The following is a 24,354-nucleotide window of genomic DNA, read 5'->3' on the forward strand; positions in this document are numbered from 1 at the left end:
ATTCATATATCAACTTTGTCAATTCTTTTATTAACAAAAACTATTAACTATTATTACAAAAAAAAGTATGTTACTACTAATTCTTTATTTATCTTTCTATGTTTTATTTAATACTTTTAATATTTCTTAGACGGTTTTCTAAAAAATTATATCTCTCGATTACTTATTGATTTTTTAAAGGATGGAAGATCTCCAGTGACTCTTGTTATGACATATAATAATTCAGATATACGCTTTCCTAAGGATTCATGTAGTAGCTTAAGAGTAGAGAATAATATTATCAACAGAATTTGTAATGGAAATTCATTTCGAAAAAGTATGTGTTTTTATTTGTTTTTGATAAAACTGGAGGGAATCTAGGCCTTAAACGAAAGACAATAGAAGATGAGGATATGGGGAGTATGTCATTATCAGGACCGGCGGTTTTGAATAGTAAAAAACCTCGAATGATATATCATGGACGATCATTTCCTATTAGTCGATTAATGAGTTGATTTGAAGCTATATATATGGAATATAATTCTAAAGATTTATAGAACATCTTGATTGTTGTACACTTCGAAGTATTGTAGAGACTTTAGTTGATCGTCATCCTACTTTATTTTCAGAAGTGGTTGGTTTATCATCTTTTCCGGATTTATTTTCTGTTATTAGTCTTTTAAATGGGATGGAAGAACAAGTTCGTTCTTCTTTTCCATATGGTGGTGATATTAGAGGGGAATATGCCTATAATAGAATAAGGCCGGTGCTACAGAAGTTTATGGTATATATATAAATATATATATACATATATATATATATATTAATATTAATATTAATATTTTATTTAGGATGCTTTGGTAGAGTATATGATTATTTTTTCTCCTCCGTATCAAAAAAGCAAAAACCTTACATTAACATTTCTTGATCATATTTCATCTATGCTTCATCGGCTTCCTGAATGGAATAATCCTGTACATAATTATTATAAGGAAGAACTTTATGATTCAGTTTCTAATGCATGGATTTCTATTATTTCTAGTATGAGTAGAGAAGGTCTTGATGGTATAAATGGTAATGAATGGATTGCAAAATTAATAAAACATAATGAAACATCTGGAGGACGATTTAAAAGGGTTATAGATGCTGCTAGGAATGAGTTGGCATGTTTTTTTTCTGAAAAAGATTTAAATGTTTCCTTTTCAAATAATAATACACTTGGATTTGATTTTGCTTCTTGTTATCAATTATAATTTTAAAGAAATATTTATTTATCTATAAACTCAAATTCAGATTTTTCAAAAAGGAAGCGTTCTATATTTGGTTTTTATTCTAATATTTTTATATTTATTATACTGAAACTCCTCTTTAAATACTATGTTATACCTTAGAATTTATATTTTTCAAAATTTTTAATTTTTTATTGCAACTATCTGGACTAAACAAATAGTATTCTCTTTATCACTGATGGCTACTTTTACTGTTATTCTCATCAATAATATAATCTTATTTTCTTATAAAATTAATCTTTTGGTCTTCAATATATCTATTTACATATCTACAAGTACATAAAATATCTCTTAATTTTTTCAATCAATTATGAAATATACATATTATATTTAAAAAAACTAGGTTACTGGATGCTATTCTCTATAAACATGTATTTAGGATTTATCTTTTTATAGGCCGTGTCTATCTATATTGACGTGATATAAAAAGGCGGTGCGTTATCTATAAATAAACTATTTTTATAGAGTAATAAAATAATAAAAATACTGATTTTTTTACATAATTTTATAGAAATTGTTTAATATAATGTTTGTATATTAAAATGTTTTTTAAAGGAAAAATAACTGATTTTTTTTAGATTATTTCGAGTTTTATTTGTATATTTTGATTGGAAATGATTATTTAATAATGATTAAACCTGAGGATACTGAGTATATGAATTATGGTTCTTTTTTCTTTTTTTTTTTTCATTTATATCTTAATTAATACTTATTTTAAGATTATTCTAAAAAATATGCTTCTATATTATTTATGAAGAATTATGAACAACGTAAAATCTATAAGGAACAGACGTTATATGGTTTTTCTTGTGCTAGTAAAGATAGTCCTCGTTTTTTACATGATCAAAGACTTCGAATGTATTTAGATAGAGTACGTCATTCTCGAGAAGAATATTGGACAAAAAATCGTAAAGAAGATCAAGTATCATTTAATCTTTCTATAAACTGCTATTTTTCTTATATATTTCTAATAGATTATGCAATCTTTTTTTTTTGCTGAGGAAAATGAAAGATGTAAATTTTTGGAACAAGAAGCATCATTTCATCAAATCACTCCTGATGAGTTTATTGATAATGGTACTTTTAATCCATTCTAATCTTCTTTTTTAATATTTATAAAGAGCAAATATTTATTGAACATATTGAAGCTTTAGAAAATGAACAAAACAACTATCTTATTAACAGATATATGGATCATACATTTCATGGGCATCATTAAATCTTCTTTGGCTATTTTCTTCTTCAATTAACACTCATTCTGGCTCTGGACATATGTTTGTTTATCTTGGCTGCCATGGCAATAGTTGCGGAGGCAACTGACGAGCAACGACCGATATTTTTGTGAGAGAAAAATAAGTTAAAAAAAGTGTTATTTTTCAGCGTAAAAAGCCATTAAAATGTCTGCTTTATGCAGGAGACGTCTTCAGGAGGTAAATATTATGGGGTTTCCTTTTTTTCCGGGTTAAAAATGACCATTTTTAGGAGCGTAAGCAGTGGAGGAAGGACCACCCATTTGTATGAAGGAGGAGACATAAGGATTAAAGCTCATATATACCAGGGATTTTATGCTAAACCTAATAAATTACCTGATGGAACTATGGATTTGATGAATTGGAGTGTTGGAATTCCGGGACGTCCGAAAACAAGTTGGGAAGGAGGGATGTTTAGGTTGACTATGTTTTTTCCTGAAGGTAAACTAGGAAGTTATTATTTAATATATTAAATTTGAATAAGAATATCCTACAAAACCGCCAAAATGTATAAAGTTATGTATTTTTTATTTTTATTTATTATATAGGCAAATTTACACCACCGCTTTTTCATCCGAATGTTTATCCATCAGGAACGGTTTGTCTAAGTATTCTTAATGAGGAGGAATCATGGAAACCGGCAATAACAATAAAACAAGTTAGATTTTTATTTATGATAGAGATTTTTTTATTTTTATTTTTTAGATACTTTTAGGTATACAGGATCTTTTAAATGATCCGAATCCTAATAGTCCTGCGCAAAGCGAAGCATATACATTATTTAAGTATGTTTTATTTTTTCTATTTTTTTAAAAATTAATAGTATATAGAAAAGATCGTGCTGCTTATGAAAAACGTATTCGGCAACAAGCTCGAGAAATGGCACCATAGTTTTTTATACATTATCAATCTTTCTTTAACAATTAACTAGCTTTTTATTTTTTTGTTAAATATTTTATACGATGTTTTAAATTTTATACATAGTAATTATACCTAGTCACTGAAAGTATTAGATTATATTGGAAATACATCTTTAGTCTCCAAGTCTTTATATCTTATTGAATGTGGATATTTATAATGAAATTAAATAAATGTGTTTATTTGAAAATCATATGTTTTTTAAAAAAATTATGGAATTAATATGAATTTTTAATAATAAAATTTATATTTCCATAGCTCTAAGGAATTTGTATTGGAAATTAATAATACTAATGAAATATTTAATAATATGGAGCGTTTTATAGAATCTTTAGAACATTATTTTTTTTACAGATTATACAAAATTATTAGTAACTTTATGTAAAAGAATGTCTAGATTGTAGAAATTAAGACTTTAATGTACAAAGAAAAGTGTAGATGAGATATTATAAATATTATGTTCCAGGAGGTGCAATTGTGTGATAGTTTCCCGTCTGTTGGGAATTTTGTGTTTGTTGTGCAGGATTTGCTGAATTTCCTTGTTGATAATAGTGTTGATCTAAATAAAAGATAAATATTACATGTATATGTTAATTATATGCCTACAATAAGATTGATAATATTGGACGTATGCTTCGTAACCTCCATAAGCCGCATAAGGATCTGCAGAATATGATCCGGAAACGCCAGGAGGTCCAGCCGGTGCTGCTGGAGTTTGATACTAAAAAAAATATTAATAATCGAAAAAAAGCATGTATTAGAAATAACCCCAGATGCAGTTCCATATGCATTATTTGACCCAGGATATCCAGAAAAATTTTGGCTATGTGGTGATGCCTTAAATTGTTCGTATTGTTGTTTGACACTTTTTAACAGATCTTCGCATAAACTTTTGGCTCGTTGAACTTCATTGGGATCAGGGCCACTAATGGATTAGAAGATAAAAAAATGCGTGCATTTTACGTAATATGTAGGTAAAGAGGTTCATCACTTTCACGTCCAGTAGCTGGTTCCATAAATCCAGATCCAATACCTTTAATTTGAACACGACATTTTGTTTCTTGCTGAACATGCTTGACATATTGCCCCTGTAAAATCAGTTTCCTTTTTCTCCATTCTCAATTTTATTATACATTAGGTCCAACAATGTTAGCACGTAAATAAAATCCACGAATTGGTTCTAGTCCAATATAAAGCCTTTCTTCCGGCCATTTTCTCTTTTTAAAATAAATATAACATAAAAAAAACATACATATTATTACTCTTCCAAGCTCATCCCGTTCAACATCATCTTTCTTTCGATATCGTCTCTCATCAACAAGTGATGGAAGCTCATGAGACATAAGTTCTTCTATTTTTTTAACCGCTGCTTCTAATCCTGCTTTAGTCGTTGCCGTAACATGCAAATAAAGTGGTGGATCTCGTTCTGTAGCTAATCCCTTATCAGGATAATATTTCCCACGAGTTGTTACATCTATTTATCAATCATAAATCTTATTTTATTTTACATATATATATATATATATAGTACCCGCTCCTGTTTCTTCTTTAATCTAAAAAAAAATATTATTAGCAAATATTTTTCAATAAATTAAACCATGTTTCTGCTTTAAATAATTATTTCTATACATACCATCTTTTGTGTCGATCCTTTTGTAAGAGTATATCGATTCCTCAAATCATTCACTTCAATATCCTTCACATAATCTCCTTCTTGATTATACACATCACGAACTATAGAAACCGGCGGTGCCGGCGGCGGTGCCGTTGCTGGTTTCTATATTATTTATTAAACTTCATTAATACATCTTCAATATCCAAACTTGAGGCTCAGAAGACGGTTGCACTGATGCCCTATTACTATACATCGCATTAATACGTGCTGCTGCCGCCGCTATTTCCCTCTATTGGCCTTCAAATCCATATATATTTCTTATATTTAAACCTGCAATAGCTGCCGGGTTTTTAGCCCGTTTTTCTTCCGACAAACGACTTCTTGACGTTAAATTCTCTTCTCTAACCGATCCCTCAGTCGTTCCACATGGACTAGCACTTCTTCTACGGCTTGATGTCTTTTCTTCCCGTTCATATCTATGTCTTCTTGTCCCTTCTTTTTCTCGTATTGAGTCCCGGTGAAAACGACTATCCGGACTACTTGTTTCATGTCTACTGCCATGTCTACTGCTTGACATCTCGGCTTCTTTCAAGTCCTTCCTATAAACCTTAAATTTTCTTGATATTCAGAGGTGTTGAGTAGGTTTATCGAAGAGCCGGATCATTTTTATAAAAAAACAAGTGTTTATAAGGTGAAAAAATAATTTTCTGAAAAGAGGGAACCCGTTTGATAGGAAGTTTGTTTGAATTTTATTTGTGTAGTAGTTTTATTTGCAGAAGTTTTTATGTATTGGTATGAAAGTGCGGAAGAATAGTGATAAGCGAAGAATAGTGAAGAATAGAGAGGACCAGAATGATTAATGAAATTGAATAAATTTTGAGTATTTTTTTAGTGATAAAGTTTTAAGCCGAGTTTTAAGCCGAGTTTTATGATTAAAATTATGATTAAATTTTGTTTTGTAGAGAATTAGTAAGATATTTTTGTTATGTTTGCTATTTTTAGAGTTTTGTGAAGCAATTGTTTCTATATTTAGTAAGAAATTAATATTTTTTAAATATTATGTATAATTTGAAATCTGTTTTTTTTTTGAAAATAATGGTTAAATGAGGTTGATTTGTGTTGAAAAAACAGTGTTTAATGCCTGATATGTATTGTAAATTGTAAAATATATGTTTAAAAATATAGAAAAGTGTCTTTCCAGAGCTTTTGAATACTTTTGAAAAAAAAAAAACCAGAATAAAATAAATGAGATATTATGATAATGGTTTTGTAAATGAATGATGCTTTCTTGATTTTTTATTCATGTTGAAGCGTAAAAATGATGATAATAAAATAAGAATCATGATAATTGTTGAAACGCAAAAAAATTTTGTAAAACATGGATTTCTTCGAGTATCAAAGAATTCGTTTTTCTTTCTTATACGTTTTATTCTATGTCTTTCATATGTATAATAAGGTTCATAGTATTCTTCATAGTTAAATCGTGTGTTAGAATAAAGGTTTTCTTGTGATTTTTCCTGATATTTAAAATCATTTTCATATATTTTACCACCAAAATATTCAAAATTTTCTCTATTTTTGTATATTTCCTGATCTAATCCTGAAAGCAATAATTAAAAAAACTATCATAGTTTTTCGTTATATTTACTATTGTAATTTGTTTTTTTTGAGCTTTCTGACAAACAAGAGTACATTTTTGTACTCATTCTTATCTTCTCATCATGTTCCTTTCGTTTTATCCCGTTACTTAATACTTCATATGCCTCTTTTATCTTTAAAAATTTTTTGTATGCTTCTTTATCATTTTTATGCAAATCTGGGTGAAATTTTTTGCTAAAAAAACACTTAAGATCCAAGAAAAGGCTCAGAAATGTCCTTCTGTACCTTAATTCATAGTATTTATGTTTAATTGCCACATAAGATGCATGTTTTGGAACCCCTAAAATGTCATAATATGACGAAAAAAAACGCTTGAAAAACGTATATATATGAAACCTATTCCGAGGAATCCATTCTTCTTCTTTATAATACATAAAACTCATCGGATTGGCCGTTTTAGAGCGTAAAATCTGTGCTCTCATTTTTGATGTCGTTCGAACTCTAACGTCGATTTTTTAAAAATTAATTTAAAGTATGTAGAAATGGCCAATGAAACCCATTTTTCGGCGGATTTGACCGGTTTAACTTGTAATTTAGACAGTGGTATGTGTTTCTTTTGATATCTGTTTTTATTTCTGTTTTTTTCCGGGGAAAAAATGTTGATTTTTACAAGATTTAAAAGTATTGAAGGAAAATAGTGAAAAAAGCGATAAAAATAGCCCTTCATTGGAAGATATTGATGGAATTGCAGCTGATATTTCCAAAGTTTCTGGTATATTGCTTTTTTTTCCAAAAAAAAAGGATATTAATAGGATAAAAAGTCGCAAAAAAAAAGAAGAAGAAGAAAATCAAATGTAGTTTGATAAAACAAGATGAACCGCCTTCTATTGGCCTTACTAAGCTATATCCGTCAGGAAAATATCCTGAAGGAGAGGAAATGGATTATAATAATGAGTATATTTCGAAAAAAACAGAATAATAGTATATTTATTAAGTATAAGTAATCTTTGGCGGGTAACATCGGAAGAAAAACGATATTTAGAACTTTTATCACATGGGGAATATCAGGATCTTCGTAGAGCAGCAGAAGTTCATCGTCAGGTTCGGAAATATGCTCAAAAAACGATTCATCCTGGTATGACGATGATAGAGATAGCAGAAATGATCGAGAATTCTACTAGAATGTTAGTAGAAGAAGATGGATTGAAGGCGGGTATTGGATTTCCTACAGGTCTTAGTTTAAATCATTGTGCTGCCCACTATACACCAAATGCAGGAGATAATACATGTAGGAAGTTAGTATTTATTTAATTTTAAGGATTAATCTTCTTTAGGTCTTCAAAAAGACGATGTAATGAAGGTTGATTTTGGAGTTCATGTTAATGGTATGTGTATTTGAATTTGTATTATTTTTGATTTACAAAATATAGGAAGAATTATTGATAGTGCGTTTACAATGACTTTTGACCATAAATATGATAAATTACTTGAGGCTGTTAAGGAATCTACAAATACAGGAGTTAGGGTATGTTGGACATCTTGTTTTTTTATCTTCCTGAGCTTTTTAAAGGAAGCTGGTATTGATGTAAGACTTTGTGATATTGGTGCTGCAATTCAGGAAGTTATGGAGAGTTATGAAGTCGAATTAGATGGAAATACATATCAAGGTATTGAGTTTGATCTTTTTAGCGTTTTTTTTATTATTATAGTTAAACCTATTAGAAATCTAAATGGGCATAATATTACCCCATATACTATACATGGTGGGAAATCTGTTCCTATTGTTAGAGGAGGAGATCAGACAAAGATGGAAGAAAATGAAGTATTTGCCATTGAAACATTTGGAAGTACAGGAAGGGGCTATGTTAGGGCATATGTATGTTTTTAGAGATAGTAAAATATATATTAAGCATTTAAGGGTGATTGTTCACATTATGCAAGAAAAGGGAATGTAGGTCATGTTCCTCTTCGTTTGGCGCGTGCGAAACATCTTTTGGCTACTATTGAGAAAGTTTTTGGGACACTTCCATTTTGTAGAAGATATTTGGATAGAATTGGAGAGACAAAATATTTACTTGCTGTAATTATTAAACTGTTTTATATATAAATTGATATATTTTCAGTTGAATAATTTGGTAAATTCTGGAATTGTTGAATCATATCCTCCTTTAGTGTATTTTTTTCATATATTTGTTTATAAGAAGTATTTAATTTATTCTTAGTGATATCAAAGGCTGCCAAACAGCTCAATTTGAGGTAAAGAAAGTATGTAGTGCGCTATAGATGTTCACATAATACTAGCATACCATTCTTTTAAGACCAACAAGAAAAGAAGTTCTCAGTAGGGGTGATGATTATTAATAGTAAACATTTGAAAAATATAGAATATATTTCAATTAAATAATAAGAACAACATTCTAGAGTTATTATTGGTTTGTAAATACAATCTACTATGGTTATATGTAATTGATAAGATTTAAAGAGAATGTATTGTAATTATAAAAATATAATAAAAAATAATATCTGATAATAAGAAATCTTCAAGTGTTTCTAATTAAAAGGCAAAATATGCCAATAAGAAAGCAGCTAAACAAAGTGTTATACAAATATGAATTGGAACACTTTTGCTATACATTTATTAGAATTAAATATTAAAAAAAAAATCTTACAGTGATGTTGTAATCGGAATTTTCTCTGGAATTATTTTTTCCTTCTTTTCAAATGCTTCATAATTACGATGACGAAGCTCTGATTCTTTTAATTGATCTTTAAGTTTTTTAATTGTTGTTTTAGCTTCAACTAATTGAATTGCAAGATTAGTACTTGATTCCGCATTTTCAAGTGCTTTGCTAGTTAATGTGCTATCTTCTTGTGACAAATAACTAGAATCATGCACCGCTTTGGTTGTTGAATCTGTATTATAATCGTGAGTTTGAGAAGATCGTGTAGAGGCAAATTTCTAGGTAGAAAAAATATGTTAATAAATAATAAACACACTGAAATCATACATCATATCCGTTTGAAGACTTTTCTAAAATACTATGAGTAGAATCTTGCATAGGACCAAGAAAAACACATTTAATCTTCTTTTCATAAATATCTTCTTTTGCAACGGTATCAAATAGTGAAAGCTACATAAAAATAATTAAATATACTATAAAAATAACCCTTAACAACTACATACCATGTTTTGTGAATCTGTAACATTCTTATCATTAAGAATAATAGACTGGATAAGAAATTTGTCTTTGCATTTATAATCAAGTGGCGGCTCCTCTTTTAACGCCTGCAAAAGCACTACCATATAAGTATGATATTTCCTATGCATATAAAATATCTAAATCATACCTAAAACCTCTATTTCTTTTCCTGCTTCAATACGACCTGAATTCGGTCGGACGCACTAAAAACAGTTAAATATGCCAAAAAATCCCCCTCAATCTCTTATTCTCCATATAAATAACGTACATATTGCTTAGGAGCTGTCGTTTTGATCTTAAATATAATTGGAAACTCATGTGGATTACATATAAAAAGAGATTCCTTTACCATCATCGTAAGTGGACGATGAAACCCCAGCTGACTTGTACACTCTACTGACATATTCTACTACTTATTGTCCTTAATAATGTCTCTTTTTATGCCTTTTTTCCGCTTTATTTTAAGGCTTTTAAAGGTCCACTTTGGATATCTTAATTTTCACTTATTATCCTCAAATTTAGGTATTTTTAAGAGCTGAAAAAGCCTTTCCTAGTAATTTCTTATCCTGCTTTCTTTCTAGAATATCTTTTTCCCGAAAAAACCGCTATTTATACGTCTATTTTGACAAGTCTTTATTTCCAACTTTTTGATGATGTTTTTGCTTTGTGCTCGTCGGGGCTCTCAACGACCGTCAAAAAAGTGTCAAAATGATCTTAAAAATAAGGTGAGAAATTATGCTATAAAACAGCAATATTTTTATATAAATTTATTAGAAATAATGACTAATATTTTTGTAGAAAATTCTGAGTTTTTTCTGTGGAAATTGGCTGAATAAAGGCGGAATATTTGAGGATTATAAATTGGATAGATTGTCTTGTTATGGTGTTTTTTGAGCGTAAATACTGCTGAAACAGTTAAATATGTCTTCGGATGATGTGGTAGATGCAGATTTTTGTGAAAATCCGGAAAATTTTGGTGAAAAAACCGTCGAGAATGATGATATAGAAAAATCCTCAGTAGAAATGCTGAATATTGGGTTAGAAGATCCAATAAAAGAAGTTTTAGACCTTATTGATAGATAAATATTTTGATATATTGCGCAGATGGCACTTTTGACAGATGAAGAAAAGGCATGTAAGATTAAAGAGCTTAAAGAAAAATTGAATGAGAAACGTATGCTTCAAAAGATTCGAGAAGAGCAGGAAGCACGTGAGAATGAAGTATTTTGAAAGATGATGTATTTTATGTATTAATTTTATTAAAAGTTAATTCGTCGTAAAAGAGATCGGGAGTATGTGCAATTAGTCGAAGAACAGAAAAGACAGGCGCAATTGAGAGAGATTCAGTTGAGAAAGGAAGAAAAGAAACAAGATCTTCTTGAGAAAAGGCGAATTAGAGAGCTAATTGAGGCAGATAAGCGTGAGCGTAAAGAACGGGTATATAATATATGTTTTTTTTTCTTCTTATTAGTTTAGGCAGAGCGAGCTATAGCTACAAAAGATATAGTACCGCAAAGTTCGTTATCAGCTGCTCCAAAACCAAAAACTAGCTCATATGATACATCTCGGTTACAGATACGTGTTGAAGCAGGAAAACAATGCCCTTTGATCATTCGTGTATTTTCTTGTGAAGATACATTGAGACATGTAGCTGAGAGCATCTTTCCAGAATCGGGAATTAGTCCTGATATGGCTATATTTGTTTCAACTTATCCAAAAAAAGAATATTTTGGAAATGATCTAGATAAAAATCTTAGAGAACTTCGTATGTGGATCCTTTATATTATAAATTTAAGTTTATTTTGATAGAATTAGTTCCATCATGTGTACTTATTCTTCGATCCTAAATTTTTTTATTACATTATATTATAATAAAGCGTATGGCTTTAATTACTGTTTTATTAAATTCTGATTTAAAGATGCAAAGTTTGTGATAGAGAAAATGGTTATATTTTATTTTTTTTAGTATATTTTTATGAAAAATATTACATTTTGAAATACATGTTAGAAAAAACTTTTAAAATTACTTTTATTATAAATATTAACCCTCGATAGCAATGGACATGCCAATCTTGTGAGCTACTTCTGATAATCGCTAAAAGTAGATGAATATTTTGTTATATATCAGAAGTATTAATGGTTTACCTGAGTATCTAAAGATACCCCAAGACCGACCCTTATTCCAGAATAAAGAGTCTGAGTAAAAGAAAGCCCTGCTATGCCATCATTGTTTATTTTTGCCTATTTACTATTATCATTGTTATTGGCTTAATAAAACACCTACTTTGATAAAAGCATGTTTGTCAAGAAGATGTTTTGCGCCTACTTCGAGAGAGATCATATTAGCAGATCTTCTGGTGTCCCATGTCATTTTCCCTGCGACCTAACATGTTAAATAGATAATAATTATATGATAAATGTACTTCGGTAACTGCATTTACGCGATGATAATAAGATGCCGAAAATACCGAAAGATTTTGTGTAGCTTGAAGAGCAACAGAATACTGGGTCTGAGAATATCCTATCGATGCTGCATAATTGGCAATCGTCCCATTAAGAACATCATAGTCAACATTTCCTCCAATAATAAACCCATCCTTTCCTACAACAATATCTCCAGAAAATGTAGGCCCCTTGAATAAATCAACCATTGTACGAATATTAACAGATGGCTGCTTATATCCCAATCCAAGTTTTGCGCTCTTTGTATTGGACAATGGAAATAAAGTTGCATGAATATCTGCTTTTAATCCTTTTGCAAGATGATTTTCTAATGTTATCTTCGTAGTCAAAGCATTATCTGTTGTCCAATTCTGCGAAAAAACAAAACCAGAAAGCTTATCTGAATATTTTCCCTCAAGTTGACCTATAATAGTCCCAACCGTAGATGGTTGATGTCCTTTGACTGAAAACTCCTACAAATAATAAATACCCCCATTTTCTAGAACGTAATGGCATGTTTTGATAGACTTACAACTCCATTTGGAACTATTAAAATATCAATAAAAACTAAATATAATGTATTTCGAATAAAAACTTTACCTTTAGTTTTAACATCTAATGATGTTCCACTATATGAATTAACTATATATATATTAAAATTCCTAATAAATCCCTACTTAATGGGAAAATCTTTATAAAATATATCATTTTGTGATTTTGTAAAATCGTCATAATTTGGAATATTTGACATTGCTTTTTTTTCCAAAATATTAATAAATAATACTAAAAATGATGTTTCTTTGTAATACCGATTGATATTTGAATAATATTGTTATTATTCTCGATTGATTTCTCTATTCAAAAATTTAGCTAAAAATTGTCGGTATATTTTTTTTTCGGCAAAATATATAATATATAGTTGAATATTGAATAAAGAAATGTTTTAATATAGTTGTTTATATATTTGTTATTCCTGCATGTATACACATAGACCGAAAGGCCCCATCTTCTTTATTAAAAAGTTCTTTTGGAGGACCAAATTCAACAAGTGTACCTGAACTGATAACAATGATGGTGTCGTAATTAATAACAGTGCTATATATAAATATTAATACTGTGTAAAAAAAAAGATATATGTATACTTAATTCTGTTTGCTATACATAAAAGTGTTATATCTTTAAAGTAGGTTTGAACAGTTTGTTGAATCTTGAATAAAAATATGAATAAAAATAATTAAATATATACCATTTTTACCTTTAAATCTGTTCTAGCATCAATGCTTGATGTTGCTTCATCAAAAATGACAATCTTAGATTTTCGTAATAATGCTCTTGCCATAGTTAATAATTGACGTTGTCCATGACTAAAATTTTGTCCATCAGCTTCTACATGCCATTCTAAATTGAATTCTGATAATCCTTCATCATTTTTGCCATGATATTCTTTGATGGAATCTAGAAACCATGATTTTTTTAGACTATCCCAAATTTCTTGATCCGTATATTGTTGAAATGGGTCAAGATTTGACCGAATTGTTCCTTCAAAGAGTATTGGATCTTGTGGAATAATAGATAGTTTACTTCTTAAATCATGGAGACCTATATCTGAAATAGAAATTCCATCAATTGTTATTGAGCCTTTAGATATTTCTACGAGTCTATAAAGAGCTACTATAATAGAACTTTTTCCTGCCCCCGTACGGCCTATTATTATTATTATTATGTATATGATTTTCTTAACATACCAACTATGCCTACTTTTTCTCCTTTAGTAATATGAATATTTAAGTTTTTTAATGAATATGGAAGGTCTTCCATATATTTAAGCCAGACATTATTAAATATAATTTCACCGTTTTGAGGCCAATCAGGTGGTGGTCTTTTTTCTGGAATTATTAATGGTGCTTCTGTGTTTAAATTTTCGCTATAATGATGAACCCTTTCTACTGAATTCATATTAATTTCAAATTCGGAAAACTGCCTTAACATCCAAGACATAATACCAATAATTTGAAGGGAATATGAAAGGATAAGACCTGAAGTTGTTGGATTAATATTTGATACTACAGTTAAAACAGTAATAGATAATGAAATCATGGCTCCGATTGTATCTAATCTTAAAGCAAGCCATCGTTGGCTAGCAAATACTAATAAATAGGCGCTATTTGATAAATCTAGTCTTCTATGATTTTCTAATTTAAATTTTGATTGCTTTCCATGTGCACGTATTATAGGAAGACCTGTTAATGTTTCATTAATTTGAGCATAAAGGCTTGATTTTTGTAAAGAATCCAGTCGTTTTATTTCTCGAGAAGATGCTCTGTAGAATGTCATTAAAATGAAAAAAAATGACATTAAACATATAAGTGCAATAAAAAACTATTAAATATTAGTTATTGAATTATTAAAACTTAGAAGCCTAACGTAATGCAAAAATATAATAATAAGGATGAAAATAGCGGTGATTGATGAAAGTGTTAGAAGAAAAGACAAATAAGTATCAGAAAGCGAGATATCCTTATAAAGTTAATAAAGGTTTTTTTAATAAACAATATATACTAGAATTTTAATATCTTTAGTGAACCTATTGATAATTCGTCCTATAAATGTCAAATATATTTAGATTAAATATAAATATAACCTAAAGGAGTAGTATCAAAGAATGACATAGGTGATCGAAAAACACGATGAATAGCCTAATTGATGTTAACATAAAAATGGATAAATTTTGATTACTTTATAATGCATGTTTGTACTAGCACGTATTCCAATATTAAACAGAAAAAGTTCAATAATAAAAAATAAAATTAGTTCGATAAAGCCCAATGACGCATATATTATCATCTATTAGGAAATGTTAAACATAAATACTGTACATCTTAAGGCTTACATAAAATTCCGCAGATTTTTCGAATTGGTTTTTCATCCAAAAGCTTAACCATAGATTATTTCTATACATATTCAGATATTTTTCTTAGTTTTTATAAAAAATAATACCCAATACTAGAAAATTGAAAAATAGATAATAAAAGAATAACTATTGGAATGATCCAAAGACCCGCTGCTGCTTTAATATATTTAATATATACTTTAAATTTTATCGAGCCTATTTCACGTTCTTCATTTTGCATTAATGTTTTAATTTTTCTTTCTTTTTCCGTTGAAATGACTGTTTCAGGTGCCTTTTTCAAAAAATCATCATATTCGTTATGAGTAATGAGAAATTTTTCAGCAAATTGATAAAAACGACCTTGCTTAGAAATCATGTCTGAATATTTTCCAATTTCTTGAATTTCCCCATCTTCAAGATAAATTATTTTATCCGCTTTGTCAAGTATATCAAGTTTGTGTGTCACGAGAACCACTGTTTTATCTTTAAGAAGACCAAGAATGCATTTTTCAAAAATGTCTTTACTGACATGTGAATCAACAGATGATAATGGATCATCTAATATTATAATATCTTCTCTAGAATAAATGGTACGCGCAATATTAATTCGTTGTTTCTGGCCACCACTAATCGTAACACCTTTTTCTCCAATCTCTGTTAAATCACCATTAGGTAATATCTGTAAATCGAATTCTAAACAACATGCATCGATTACTTCTCGATATTTTTGTTCATCATATGGCTCGCCGAATAAAATGTTATCAATAATAGTTGAATTTTGAATCCATGAAATCTGAGAACAGTAACTAACTGTGCCATTTAACTCTATTGTTCCGCTGAGTTTATATACTTCGTTAATAATAGAAAGAAGAAGTGTACTTTTTCCTGAACCAATAGGACCCACGATGCATACAAGCTGCCCTTTCCCGATTCTTAAGTTAATATTTTTAAGATCTACTTTGATATCTTTTTTTATATAGCTTTTTTCAGGATCATTCTCAACTTCATTTTTTTCTTGTAATGCATGATCATCATCCGAAATGTGTTCTTTTTTTTCCTTATTTAATTCCTCATTCTCGGTTTCTTTTTTATTTTTCTTTTCTAAATCATTAGACTGATTTAATGATTTTTTTCTCCTAAAAAAAGTACTTTTTGAATTTTTTACTTTTTCCTTTTCTAGATTTTGATGTAAGGCATCATCTGATGCCCATGTAAAATATCCATTTCTAATAACAATTGCATCGTTGGATTCTTCTTCCTGAGAATGTTCGGGTTCTTGATATGCTAAAGTATTTCTAAATTCTTTTACTTGATCGGAATTTTCAAAATCGTCCTCATCAGAAAGCATTGCTTGAATCCTTTTCAATGAAGCAAGCATATTACTAGTAATGCCCACCGCTATTCTTAATGTTAAAAAATGTATTTGAAAGTTTAAAAGAAAAAAAATACCAAAAGGTAAATGCATAAAAGAAATCCTTAAATGGTTAAAAAGAGTTAGCGACGAGAACATAATTGCAGGATCCAGATTCTTTTTTACTAAATAGTATGTAATAAAGGTTAATACAATGCAAAAAAATGGTAAAACCTATAAATTGATAAAATAATCAGAGAAATTTACTAAGTTTGTTACCATTAATGTAGAATCAGCAAATGACCGCATGGCTATAAGTATTTTAATTATTTTTTCTTCATCTTTTCTTAGATTTGTTATTTTATCTAAAAAAAACTTTTCCCATGCACAAAACTTGATTATTTTAATAGATTGAAGTGCTTCACTTGTTACACGAGCACGAATGTCTGCAATGGAAGAAATTTTGAGATTTTTAGCGATAAAAGCTTTTGATACTTTTCCCACTAGTACAATTAAATTAAATTGATTAGCTGATTATTTTTCTTACATAAAGGAATAGAAATAAGTGATAAGGAAAGCCCTAAAAATGCAGTGACACCAAGATTTGCGAATATAACCAAAAAAATCAGAAGAATCTGAAATGTTGTCGTCCTAATAATAACTATAAATTTTAAAGGAAAAAAAAAATGAAAAATACCATAAAATATGTGCATATCCAAGAGCAGTATCCACATTAGTGACATCGGTATTGATTATATTCATGATCTATCTATTAACATCTGTCTCAACTTCAAATAATGATATATACTTTTCCATTATTATAAACTAATCTCTGTTTATTTTTAAGAAAAAAACTTTTGCGATAAATAGATGACACTAATGCCGTCCTTGATAATGCTCCTACAACCATACTTCGATAAAATGATTGATGAAGACAAAGCGAAGATGTTAATTGAAATAAACATAACACAAAACAAAGCATAATACCATATGCTACGTATTGTTTCGGATAAATATCTGGATTTTGTTCATGTAATGCCCTTTTTTGAGAAAATATAATAATTTGCTAAAAATATTAATTTATACATAAAAAACCTTTCAAATATAAACTTTAACTAAAAGTGATGACGAAACAATTAATATATCCGCTACAAACTGTTTTTTTCATTAGTCTATATAGTCTCGTCTATACTTTTAATACTTTAAAAATAGTAGCCGACCAATAATAATTACGAAATGTATCATTCAACGCAAATAACACTGCGTGCTTCTTTTCCTTATGTTTCTCATAATTTTCCGTGAACTTTTCATCTAATCTTATGGATGTCCGTTTTTCATCAATACACCATAAATCACTTGCTTCAAGTGGCCTTTTAAACCCTATAACCATCAAATGATCCAGCCAACTCCATAAAAGCTTAGATATCATCCTAGCATTTGTCTCTGGTATTACTCTTGTAGATGACGGAACCGGTCCTAAGATAATATTCTTTATCCTTGCTTTTATGCCTTTACGGCCTTCTTCTTCTTCTTCTTTGCCTTTGCTAGTTTTATCCATTTACGTCCCGTATCTCTATTATTATGATGATTTCTTATCGCTTCTTATCCCTTTATTAATCCATTTTTATATCATTTCATTGAATTTCATAGGTTATTATATCGAAGCTTAATAAAATCTTGAAATTTTAATAAAATAAATAAGCCTTAAGAAATAAATACAGAAAATAAACATGGGACTATCAGAACTCTTAAAAGTTAGTACAAGAGAGAGTTTATCTGGTATTTTTGGGTAAGAAAATGAGGTATTAGAAATAGGTGTTAATCTGGGTTTAGGGCTATATCTATTGCATTCTGGTTTGTTTTTATATAGATTTGGTACGAGATTGAAGATTTTTACAGGTTAATTACTGTTTATCCTCAGTTAATTGAGAATTATAAGCGAAAATCGTTTGTTAAGAAGAAGATCTATGTTAAAGATTAATATAGTTTAGTGGAGATTCGTTATCTCTTCATTTTTTATGTTTATGGTTAATTGGAGACATATTTTCATTAATTGGGTTAGTTCGTAATAGGGTTAGGGTTAGGTGAAGATAAGTTAGTTAATATAGATAGATCAGTATGGGGGAAATTGATATCAGTAATTATTGCAGTTCAAGTGTATTTCTTTTTGGCCGATTTGGTTTTAATTCTTCAAATTTTATATTATAGAAGAAAGCCTGGTCTTCGATCTAAAGTGAATAATCGATGAGGTTATTAAATAATGTTTAATATGATTAAGGTTCGTTTATCAACGTTAAAGGGAGCTACGCTTTCTCAATTCTTTGTTTCGTTAATTATTGTTATAATTTTTGGAATATTGGGATGGATTATTACAGTATTGATGGGAGGGATTAAAAAGCCAAAAATGGAAGTGGATGATCCCACAGGGTTTCTAATATTAGGATATATTGGGTCTTTTTTTTATTGTAGGGCTTTTATATATATATATATGAATGTTAAAGTTAATGGAATCTATAGTATTTGCAAGAGTACCGCAAATTTTAAAAAATTATAGAAGCAAATCTACAGATGGTATGTTGGATGTATGTAATATTTATAAATTCTGAGATAAGTAGGGTTATCTCCATTATTTTTTGCATATACGGTATTGGGAAATTTAACATATTTAGTCAGTATTTTGTTGATAGATACCTCACGAAAATATATTTTAATTAATCTTCCATGGTTATTATCAAGTTTCGGTACTTTATTTATGGATTTTTTGGTAGGATTATTTTTATAGTATATAATGTTTTAAATAATTATATTAGATATTTGCACAATTTATCTCATATCGTAGAAGAAAAAATGAAAGTTCTTCAAATTAATCAAAAAGACCAAAACCCATCTGTTGAATTATTAGCAATGTTTTAATTATTATAAAAAAATTACATCTTCGTCTGATTCTTCTTTTTCTTCTTCTTTGGGTGCTTCATTAGTTACTGTCTCATTTGTCTGAGGAGGAGGTACGCCTGTTGTCGACGTTGGTTCTCCGGTGTTAATATTAAGAAGAAGTTCCTAGTTTAATTAGATTTTTTTTCTAAAAAATATCAAAAACAAACTTTGATGTTCTTTCCTTCGAGTGCTTTTGCGAATAAAGATGTCCAAATATTTTCGACTTTAATTCCTGCTGATCTTACAAGTGTTTGTAGTTTATCCGATGTTATTTCAACTCCATCATCAGCTAAAATCAATGTTGCATAAGATACTGCTAATTCTATCGACATCTAATGCATATTAGTTTAGATAAAAGACAAGATGTCAACTTATTTATAAACCTTAGTGTAATATTGTATTTTTGCTTAATAAATAATCTTAAAAATAATTTTATTTTTAAAGTTTAATTTTTTCTATTTTTTTACGTAAGTTGAACTTTTTAAGGGTGTCCTTCAATAAAAATATATTTTTATCGCCCAATTCTAAATATATAGGGAAATATTTTTAAAATATATTGTATACTTTAGATCATAATGTTTCTTTTTAATTTATAATGTTTTTAAGAACATTTTTTTTATTTTAATTTTTACTATTTTTTATACAAAAAAAAAGGTAAATGAATCATTTAAATAGTAGTTTTAATATGCAAATAATTCAAAATATTGTTTATTTCTTAATAATAATTTTAATATGCAATATCATTAAAATATTAGGTAAAAAATGAACGACTAATTTTTTTATACTTATTGTGAATCAATCACATTCGAATAATAGTATGCTGATTTTTTATAGCACTAAGATTGTTAAGATTATCCCACCAAAAAAACATGAATGAACGACATATCAATTGAAACCATGGTGTAAATTTAAAATCTAAAAAATGTAAAATAATAGTTTTAATAAATAAAATATTACTTTTAGAAGTTAACATTTCACGAAGATCAATTTGTCTAACATATCGTGCTGTTTCTACTTCGTTTGTATTAAGCTTCAAGCTAACATTTGCTTGAATAAATAAAATATAATCAACTATATTCAAAAAAAATCAGAGTTATTTTTTTTAATATCTAATAAATACTTTCATTTTCTCCCCAGATTTCATCGCTTTGAGCTGAATATTGAATCTTTGTTAAATATGAAAATTTTTCCAATGGTATCTGGTTTGCTGTAATCCCTAATTCATGATAAAGCTTTCGCTGCGCCGCACGTTTAACCCCCTCTATAGACTCCTCTAATGTCCTCCCATACTCTAAATGAATATAAAGTGGATGAGAACAACATGTATTTGTCCATAATCCCGGGAACGTAATTTTTTCATTTGCCCGTTTTTGAAGCAGCAAAAGCCCGTTTTCATTGAACAAAAACACCGAGAACGCTCTATGTAGCATTCCTTTCCTTATATTCCTCAATAAATGGCCTTTATATAATCAATTTTCCTGAAAAAAAAAATATTTATTTACATTTCTTTTTTGTTTCAAATCCAACAATTTCATCATTTTCATTAACCAAAATACACGTTTCTTCCATCAAACGTCTTTGCTCCGGATCTTTGTCCTTTAAATCTTCATCAAAAATATAGCTGTCCATATTTTTAAAGTTTTAAAGGCGGTTGTTTCTCGGCGTTTGATGGAAGTAAAGAGTGAAAAGTGTGACAGGTTGATATGGAAACGTGTTGCTATAGAGATAGGTTGCTATAGAGATGGGTTGCTATAGAGATGGGTTGCTATAGAGATGGGTTGCTATAGAGATGGGTTGCTATAGAGATGGGTTGCTATAGAGATGGGTTGCTATAGAGATGGGTTGCTATAGAGATGGGTTGCTATAGAGATGGGTTGCTATAGAGATGGGTTGCTATAGAGATGGGTTGCTGTGGAAACTTGTTACTATAGAAACTTGTTGATATGGTAACCCTTTCTATAGAAACTTATTGCTATACTTGATGAGATCTCTCGAGTACAATCGCAGATAAGTCAAAGTTGTTTGGAAGGCTGAAAAGTGATAATAAACATTTAGATAAATGGTTTTTTATTATTATGAATGAAAGATTAGAGTTTATTTCATATATTTCATTTTTTTTGCGTTGAAAATGCCTGGAAGACTGAATGAATCATCACAGATGTTAACATCAACAATAGAAACAGGAGGAAGCAATATAGTAGCATTAAATAGGCGTGGAAGTAGTCCTACAGAATGGAGATTTCCTGATAGACCTTTGTCTTCTTCGAGTATGCAAGATCCTTTGGGTTTGGTGTCGTTGTTTTCACGATATTCTCCGGGAGAGATAAATGAAACAGAAATGCTGTCAGAAGTAATTGAACCTGAAGTTATGGAACATGGATCATCTATAGATGTTCCTATTGAGACGGCGGCAGCGGGATCATATACTTCATTATCATCGTCGTTGAATCTTTTAAGACGTCGTGAATTACGACTACGTGAGATGCGTGCAAGGGTAGATGGCATGGCAGAGAGACTGGCACTGATGCGTGAAGCACGATCGGTGACTAGAAGATCATCTCCTGTAAGATTTCTTTCATCGCCATCATCATTAGTTTCACTTTCTTCACCTCCGGTTGTTTTATCTGCTTCAGCAACATGGCCTGCAGGATTTGTTCGGCGTGCATTACGGGGAGAATTGCTTGCATCTGATGCATTTTTGGATGCAAATGGTGATATTTGGATGGATGACAGGGTACCGCCTGAGCCAAATGATCCATCTGGTACTCGACATGTAACCTCAAATCAAGATTCATTTAATGATTCTGAATATCCTCCTCCCTTTGTGTTATCTTCTTATCGTGTCGTTGATGGTGTTCTTTTTAATCTTGATGGCGAACAAGTGGGAACTGCAGCAAATCCAAGTTCAGAACTTAGAAGTTGTAAAGAGCTATATGATGAAATGGCGATGCATAGTTTATTTTTGCATGATCGTGACAATGATGGCTCATTATATCTCTATAGCACAATTGCTCATAATGAAAGCAGGCAAAAAAGACGGAAACATTCAGTCGATTTTTGTGCTGGACGTTAGCAATATATGATTCCCATATGGGTATTTTGGCATATATGGCTGGTCCATATTTTTTGTCTTTAATATGGATTTTATTATTCTTTTTTATAAAAACGTTTAATGATATATTTAAATAGATAATATTTTGAGATCAGATATCTCAATTACTTTTTCTTCTATAAGTTTTTTAACACATGCTTTAAATATGGCATGAATATCTTCTGCCTGAGTTGTTTCTTCTAATGCCTTTGTAAATGTCATTTGTTCCAAAGGAATTTTTTGTAATATTAATTCAGCATCAGCTAATACGTTATCGATTACATCCAATGGAATATCTTCTCCCGTATAAAAGTAATTTGCTGTTTTTAAAGATTGTTTAATAATCTTTTTATGCTTTTTCATAGCTTTTTTTTGTATTTCTTTGGCCTTTTTCTCTTCTTTTCGTAATCGTTCGTCCGTTTCTTCTTTTTTCTTCCTTTCTTCTTCCTCTTTCATTAACTTTTCATTTGTTTCTTGGGCATTCGTTCTAGATTCTTGCTTTTTGGCTGCTTTCGCTTCTTTTTCTTGTTGTTTGAATTTTTTAATACGTGGATCTAAGCTTAAACATGTATCTATTAATGCTCGAAGGCGTGCTGTATCTTCTGTCTTCCGTCTTGTTCTGTCCGCTTTGTTTTTACGCTCTTGATATCGTTTATTATTCCGACTATTATCAATTAGAAATGAATTTGTCATGATTTTAAGTCATGATTTTTCTACTTATATGAATCATCAGGAATATCTTTATCTAAATATTCAAAAGACCTCCATGAATCAAAATTATACCAAAAATTGTAAAACTTTTCCACCTCTTCTCTCGTCGATTCTTCATTTCCAAGACTAGGAACTGGTTGTTGATTTGAAAATCTTGCTTCACTCTCAAATATTTCATTCCATTGTTTATAAAAATCCTTTATATCATCTTTTTTCATTGGTAAATAAATATTCGCCTTTTCATCAACTGAATCATATTGTCGTCTTTTTACTGGATCTGACAAGATTTCCATTGCTAAAATTTTTTTCATAAATATACATCATTTATTCTTTATAAATACCCTTTTGAATACACTTGAAAAAAGAATCATCATTCAGATCTCCTTGCCCTGCTTTTTTATCCGGATGATGTTTCAACACTTTTTGTCGGTCTATATTTCGTTATATCCTTCTTATTACTCGTCTTTTTAATTCTAACATACATGCTTGCTTGATTTCTTCTAATGTCGCCCTATAACGACGTTTAGATAATCCAAGTACTGCATAATGGTCCTGTTGCTATATAAATCATGAATACTCCTCCTCCCTCCCAAAAACGTGCCATACTTTCCATTCCTTCGGGTCACTACGAAGTAACTCCTGATCTTCCTCCTCCTCCTCCTCCTCCTCCTCCTCCTCCTCCTCAACTACTTCCTTTACAATACTTCTCCTCTCCAATAACCCTGTATCTAATATCTCTTTATTCAATCTCTTCTCTGCGTATGCCAAAAAATGTCCTCCAACTCCCTCAATTTTACGGATTTCCCATCTGCTAATCCCTTCAATTCCTTTAAATATCCAGATTCCATTCTGTTCTCCCTCTTTCCCCTCCTCTTTCCCCTCAATACCTTCATTACTCGTCCCCATATCTTCTTCTCTGGCTCCAGGCGGTTCCTTGGGTCACGTGAATCTCAATCTCTTTTTCTCCTAATTATAATAGAAATCTCCCGGATCCCTATTATATTGACTTTTAAGACCTGTTTTATGGGGTTTTCTTTGTTTATTTAATTTATCTATTTTTCCTATATATTTGTGAAATTTTGCAG

General features: G+C 29.7%; 15 protein-coding genes across 15 annotated transcripts; 7 read left to right on the top strand and 8 right to left on the bottom strand.

The window, feature by feature from the left end:
* Positions 1–67: 67 nt before the first annotated feature.
* On the top strand, positions 68–1,232 carry T552_04165 (hypothetical protein; the record flags this gene model as incomplete). The annotated part of the gene is made up of 5 exons (XM_018372216.1): positions 68–100; positions 181–316; positions 352–489; positions 537–763; positions 831–1,232. 5 exons carry the CDS (start codon positions 68–70, stop codon positions 1,230–1,232), a joined length of 936 nt encoding a protein of 311 aa, XP_018225223.1.
* Positions 1,233–1,850: 618 nt separating this feature from the next.
* On the top strand, positions 1,851–2,533 carry T552_02525 (hypothetical protein). The gene is made up of 4 exons (XM_018371061.1): positions 1,851–1,933; positions 1,988–2,190; positions 2,243–2,345; positions 2,390–2,533. Exons 1-4 carry the CDS (start codon positions 1,897–1,899, stop codon positions 2,485–2,487), a joined length of 441 nt encoding a protein of 146 aa, XP_018225224.1. The 5' UTR covers positions 1,851–1,896; the 3' UTR covers positions 2,488–2,533.
* Positions 2,534–2,619: 86 nt separating this feature from the next.
* T552_02526 (SUMO-conjugating enzyme ubc9) lies at positions 2,620–3,455 on the top strand. The gene is made up of 7 exons (XM_018371062.1): positions 2,620–2,698; positions 2,751–2,783; positions 2,827–2,959; positions 3,003–3,026; positions 3,067–3,176; positions 3,224–3,303; positions 3,349–3,455. The coding sequence occupies exons 1-7, from the start codon at positions 2,666–2,668 to the stop codon at positions 3,407–3,409; spliced, it is 474 nt and encodes a 157-aa protein (XP_018225225.1). The 5' UTR covers positions 2,620–2,665; the 3' UTR covers positions 3,410–3,455.
* A 393-nt stretch (positions 3,456–3,848) lies between these two features.
* T552_02527 (hypothetical protein) lies at positions 3,849–5,674 on the bottom strand. Its single transcript, XM_018371063.1, has 10 exons — positions 5,382–5,674; positions 5,260–5,330; positions 5,070–5,213; positions 4,968–4,989; positions 4,699–4,910; positions 4,570–4,653; positions 4,400–4,524; positions 4,205–4,361; positions 4,043–4,157; positions 3,849–3,995 (listed from the first exon to the last, which is right to left on the bottom strand). The coding sequence occupies exons 1-10, from the start codon at positions 5,626–5,628 to the stop codon at positions 3,892–3,894; spliced, it is 1,281 nt and encodes a 426-aa protein (XP_018225226.1). The 5' UTR covers positions 5,629–5,674; the 3' UTR covers positions 3,849–3,891.
* A 584-nt stretch (positions 5,675–6,258) lies between these two features.
* On the bottom strand, positions 6,259–7,169 carry T552_02528 (hypothetical protein). Its single transcript, XM_018371064.1, has 3 exons — positions 6,936–7,169; positions 6,700–6,884; positions 6,259–6,651 (listed from the first exon to the last, which is right to left on the bottom strand). The coding sequence occupies exons 1-3, from the start codon at positions 7,130–7,132 to the stop codon at positions 6,305–6,307; spliced, it is 729 nt and encodes a 242-aa protein (XP_018225227.1). The 5' UTR covers positions 7,133–7,169; the 3' UTR covers positions 6,259–6,304.
* On the top strand, positions 7,150–9,057 carry T552_02529 (methionine aminopeptidase, type II). The gene is made up of 12 exons (XM_018371065.1): positions 7,150–7,253; positions 7,324–7,422; positions 7,472–7,604; positions 7,652–7,938; positions 7,985–8,035; positions 8,081–8,175; positions 8,221–8,317; positions 8,360–8,526; positions 8,569–8,730; positions 8,774–8,823; positions 8,873–8,906; positions 8,952–9,057. Exons 1-12 carry the CDS (start codon positions 7,193–7,195, stop codon positions 9,009–9,011), a joined length of 1,296 nt encoding a protein of 431 aa, XP_018225228.1. The 5' UTR covers positions 7,150–7,192; the 3' UTR covers positions 9,012–9,057.
* Positions 9,058–9,315: 258 nt separating this feature from the next.
* On the bottom strand, positions 9,316–10,253 carry T552_02530 (hypothetical protein; the record flags this gene model as incomplete). Its single annotated transcript, XM_018371066.1, has 5 exons — positions 9,316–9,609; positions 9,659–9,781; positions 9,835–9,947; positions 9,999–10,053; positions 10,119–10,253. 5 exons carry the CDS (start codon positions 10,251–10,253, stop codon positions 9,316–9,318), a joined length of 720 nt encoding a protein of 239 aa, XP_018225229.1.
* A 472-nt stretch (positions 10,254–10,725) lies between these two features.
* On the top strand, positions 10,726–11,740 carry T552_02531 (hypothetical protein). Its single transcript, XM_018371067.1, has 5 exons — positions 10,726–10,909; positions 10,955–11,071; positions 11,117–11,287; positions 11,327–11,615; positions 11,660–11,740. Exons 1-5 carry the CDS (start codon positions 10,772–10,774, stop codon positions 11,695–11,697), a joined length of 753 nt encoding a protein of 250 aa, XP_018225230.1. The 5' UTR covers positions 10,726–10,771; the 3' UTR covers positions 11,698–11,740.
* Positions 11,741–11,891: 151 nt separating this feature from the next.
* T552_02532 (hypothetical protein) lies at positions 11,892–13,145 on the bottom strand (the record flags this gene model as incomplete). Its single annotated transcript, XM_018371068.1, has 8 exons — positions 13,102–13,145; positions 12,970–13,045; positions 12,893–12,921; positions 12,825–12,838; positions 12,274–12,765; positions 12,135–12,233; positions 11,996–12,091; positions 11,892–11,945 (listed from the first exon to the last, which is right to left on the bottom strand). Exons 2-8 carry the CDS (start codon positions 13,041–13,043, stop codon positions 11,892–11,894), a joined length of 858 nt encoding a protein of 285 aa, XP_018225231.1. The 5' UTR covers positions 13,044–13,045; positions 13,102–13,145.
* Positions 13,146–13,202: 57 nt separating this feature from the next.
* Positions 13,203–18,137, bottom strand: T552_02533 (hypothetical protein). Its single transcript, XM_018371069.1, has 17 exons — positions 17,735–18,137; positions 17,644–17,688; positions 17,342–17,599; positions 17,231–17,298; positions 17,081–17,184; positions 16,813–17,036; positions 16,632–16,767; positions 15,290–16,580; positions 15,183–15,243; positions 15,029–15,136; positions 14,934–14,988; positions 14,852–14,892; positions 14,717–14,809; positions 14,038–14,671; positions 13,548–13,996; positions 13,435–13,499; positions 13,203–13,387 (listed from the first exon to the last, which is right to left on the bottom strand). The coding sequence occupies exons 1-17, from the start codon at positions 18,089–18,091 to the stop codon at positions 13,249–13,251; spliced, it is 4,128 nt and encodes a 1,375-aa protein (XP_018225232.1). The 5' UTR covers positions 18,092–18,137; the 3' UTR covers positions 13,203–13,248.
* A 126-nt stretch (positions 18,138–18,263) lies between these two features.
* On the top strand, positions 18,264–19,315 carry T552_02534 (hypothetical protein; the record flags this gene model as incomplete). The annotated part of the gene is made up of 8 exons (XM_018371070.1): positions 18,264–18,322; positions 18,367–18,387; positions 18,433–18,480; positions 18,525–18,590; positions 18,646–18,766; positions 18,812–18,998; positions 19,051–19,104; positions 19,149–19,315. The coding sequence occupies 8 exons, from the start codon at positions 18,264–18,266 to the stop codon at positions 19,313–19,315; spliced, it is 723 nt and encodes a 240-aa protein (XP_018225233.1).
* A 36-nt stretch (positions 19,316–19,351) lies between these two features.
* On the bottom strand, positions 19,352–19,898 carry T552_02535 (hypothetical protein). The gene is made up of 4 exons (XM_018371071.1): positions 19,851–19,898; positions 19,635–19,799; positions 19,465–19,590; positions 19,352–19,420 (listed from the first exon to the last, which is right to left on the bottom strand). Exons 2-4 carry the CDS (start codon positions 19,797–19,799, stop codon positions 19,397–19,399), a joined length of 315 nt encoding a protein of 104 aa, XP_018225234.1. The 5' UTR covers positions 19,851–19,898; the 3' UTR covers positions 19,352–19,396.
* A 327-nt stretch (positions 19,899–20,225) lies between these two features.
* On the bottom strand, positions 20,226–21,142 carry T552_02536 (isopentenyl-diphosphate delta-isomerase). The gene is made up of 4 exons (XM_018371072.1): positions 20,970–21,142; positions 20,588–20,926; positions 20,425–20,538; positions 20,226–20,382 (listed from the first exon to the last, which is right to left on the bottom strand). Exons 1-4 carry the CDS (start codon positions 21,094–21,096, stop codon positions 20,267–20,269), a joined length of 696 nt encoding a protein of 231 aa, XP_018225235.1. The 5' UTR covers positions 21,097–21,142; the 3' UTR covers positions 20,226–20,266.
* Positions 21,143–21,549: 407 nt separating this feature from the next.
* On the top strand, positions 21,550–22,584 carry T552_02537 (hypothetical protein). Its single transcript, XM_018371073.1, has one exon. It carries the CDS (start codon positions 21,596–21,598, stop codon positions 22,538–22,540), a length of 945 nt encoding a protein of 314 aa, XP_018225236.1. The 5' UTR covers positions 21,550–21,595; the 3' UTR covers positions 22,541–22,584.
* Positions 22,585–22,603: 19 nt separating this feature from the next.
* T552_02538 (hypothetical protein) lies at positions 22,604–24,223 on the bottom strand. Its single transcript, XM_018371074.1, has 5 exons — positions 23,876–24,223; positions 23,752–23,827; positions 23,611–23,700; positions 23,276–23,564; positions 22,604–23,222 (listed from the first exon to the last, which is right to left on the bottom strand). Exons 1-5 carry the CDS (start codon positions 24,173–24,175, stop codon positions 22,649–22,651), a joined length of 1,329 nt encoding a protein of 442 aa, XP_018225237.1. The 5' UTR covers positions 24,176–24,223; the 3' UTR covers positions 22,604–22,648.
* Positions 24,224–24,354: the final 131 nt, after the last annotated feature.

Source organism: Pneumocystis carinii (assembly GCF_001477545.1).
Source record: "Pneumocystis carinii B80 chromosome Unknown supercont1.11, whole genome shotgun sequence".
NCBI classification, from domain to species: Eukaryota; Fungi; Ascomycota; class Pneumocystomycetes; order Pneumocystales; family Pneumocystaceae; genus Pneumocystis; species Pneumocystis carinii.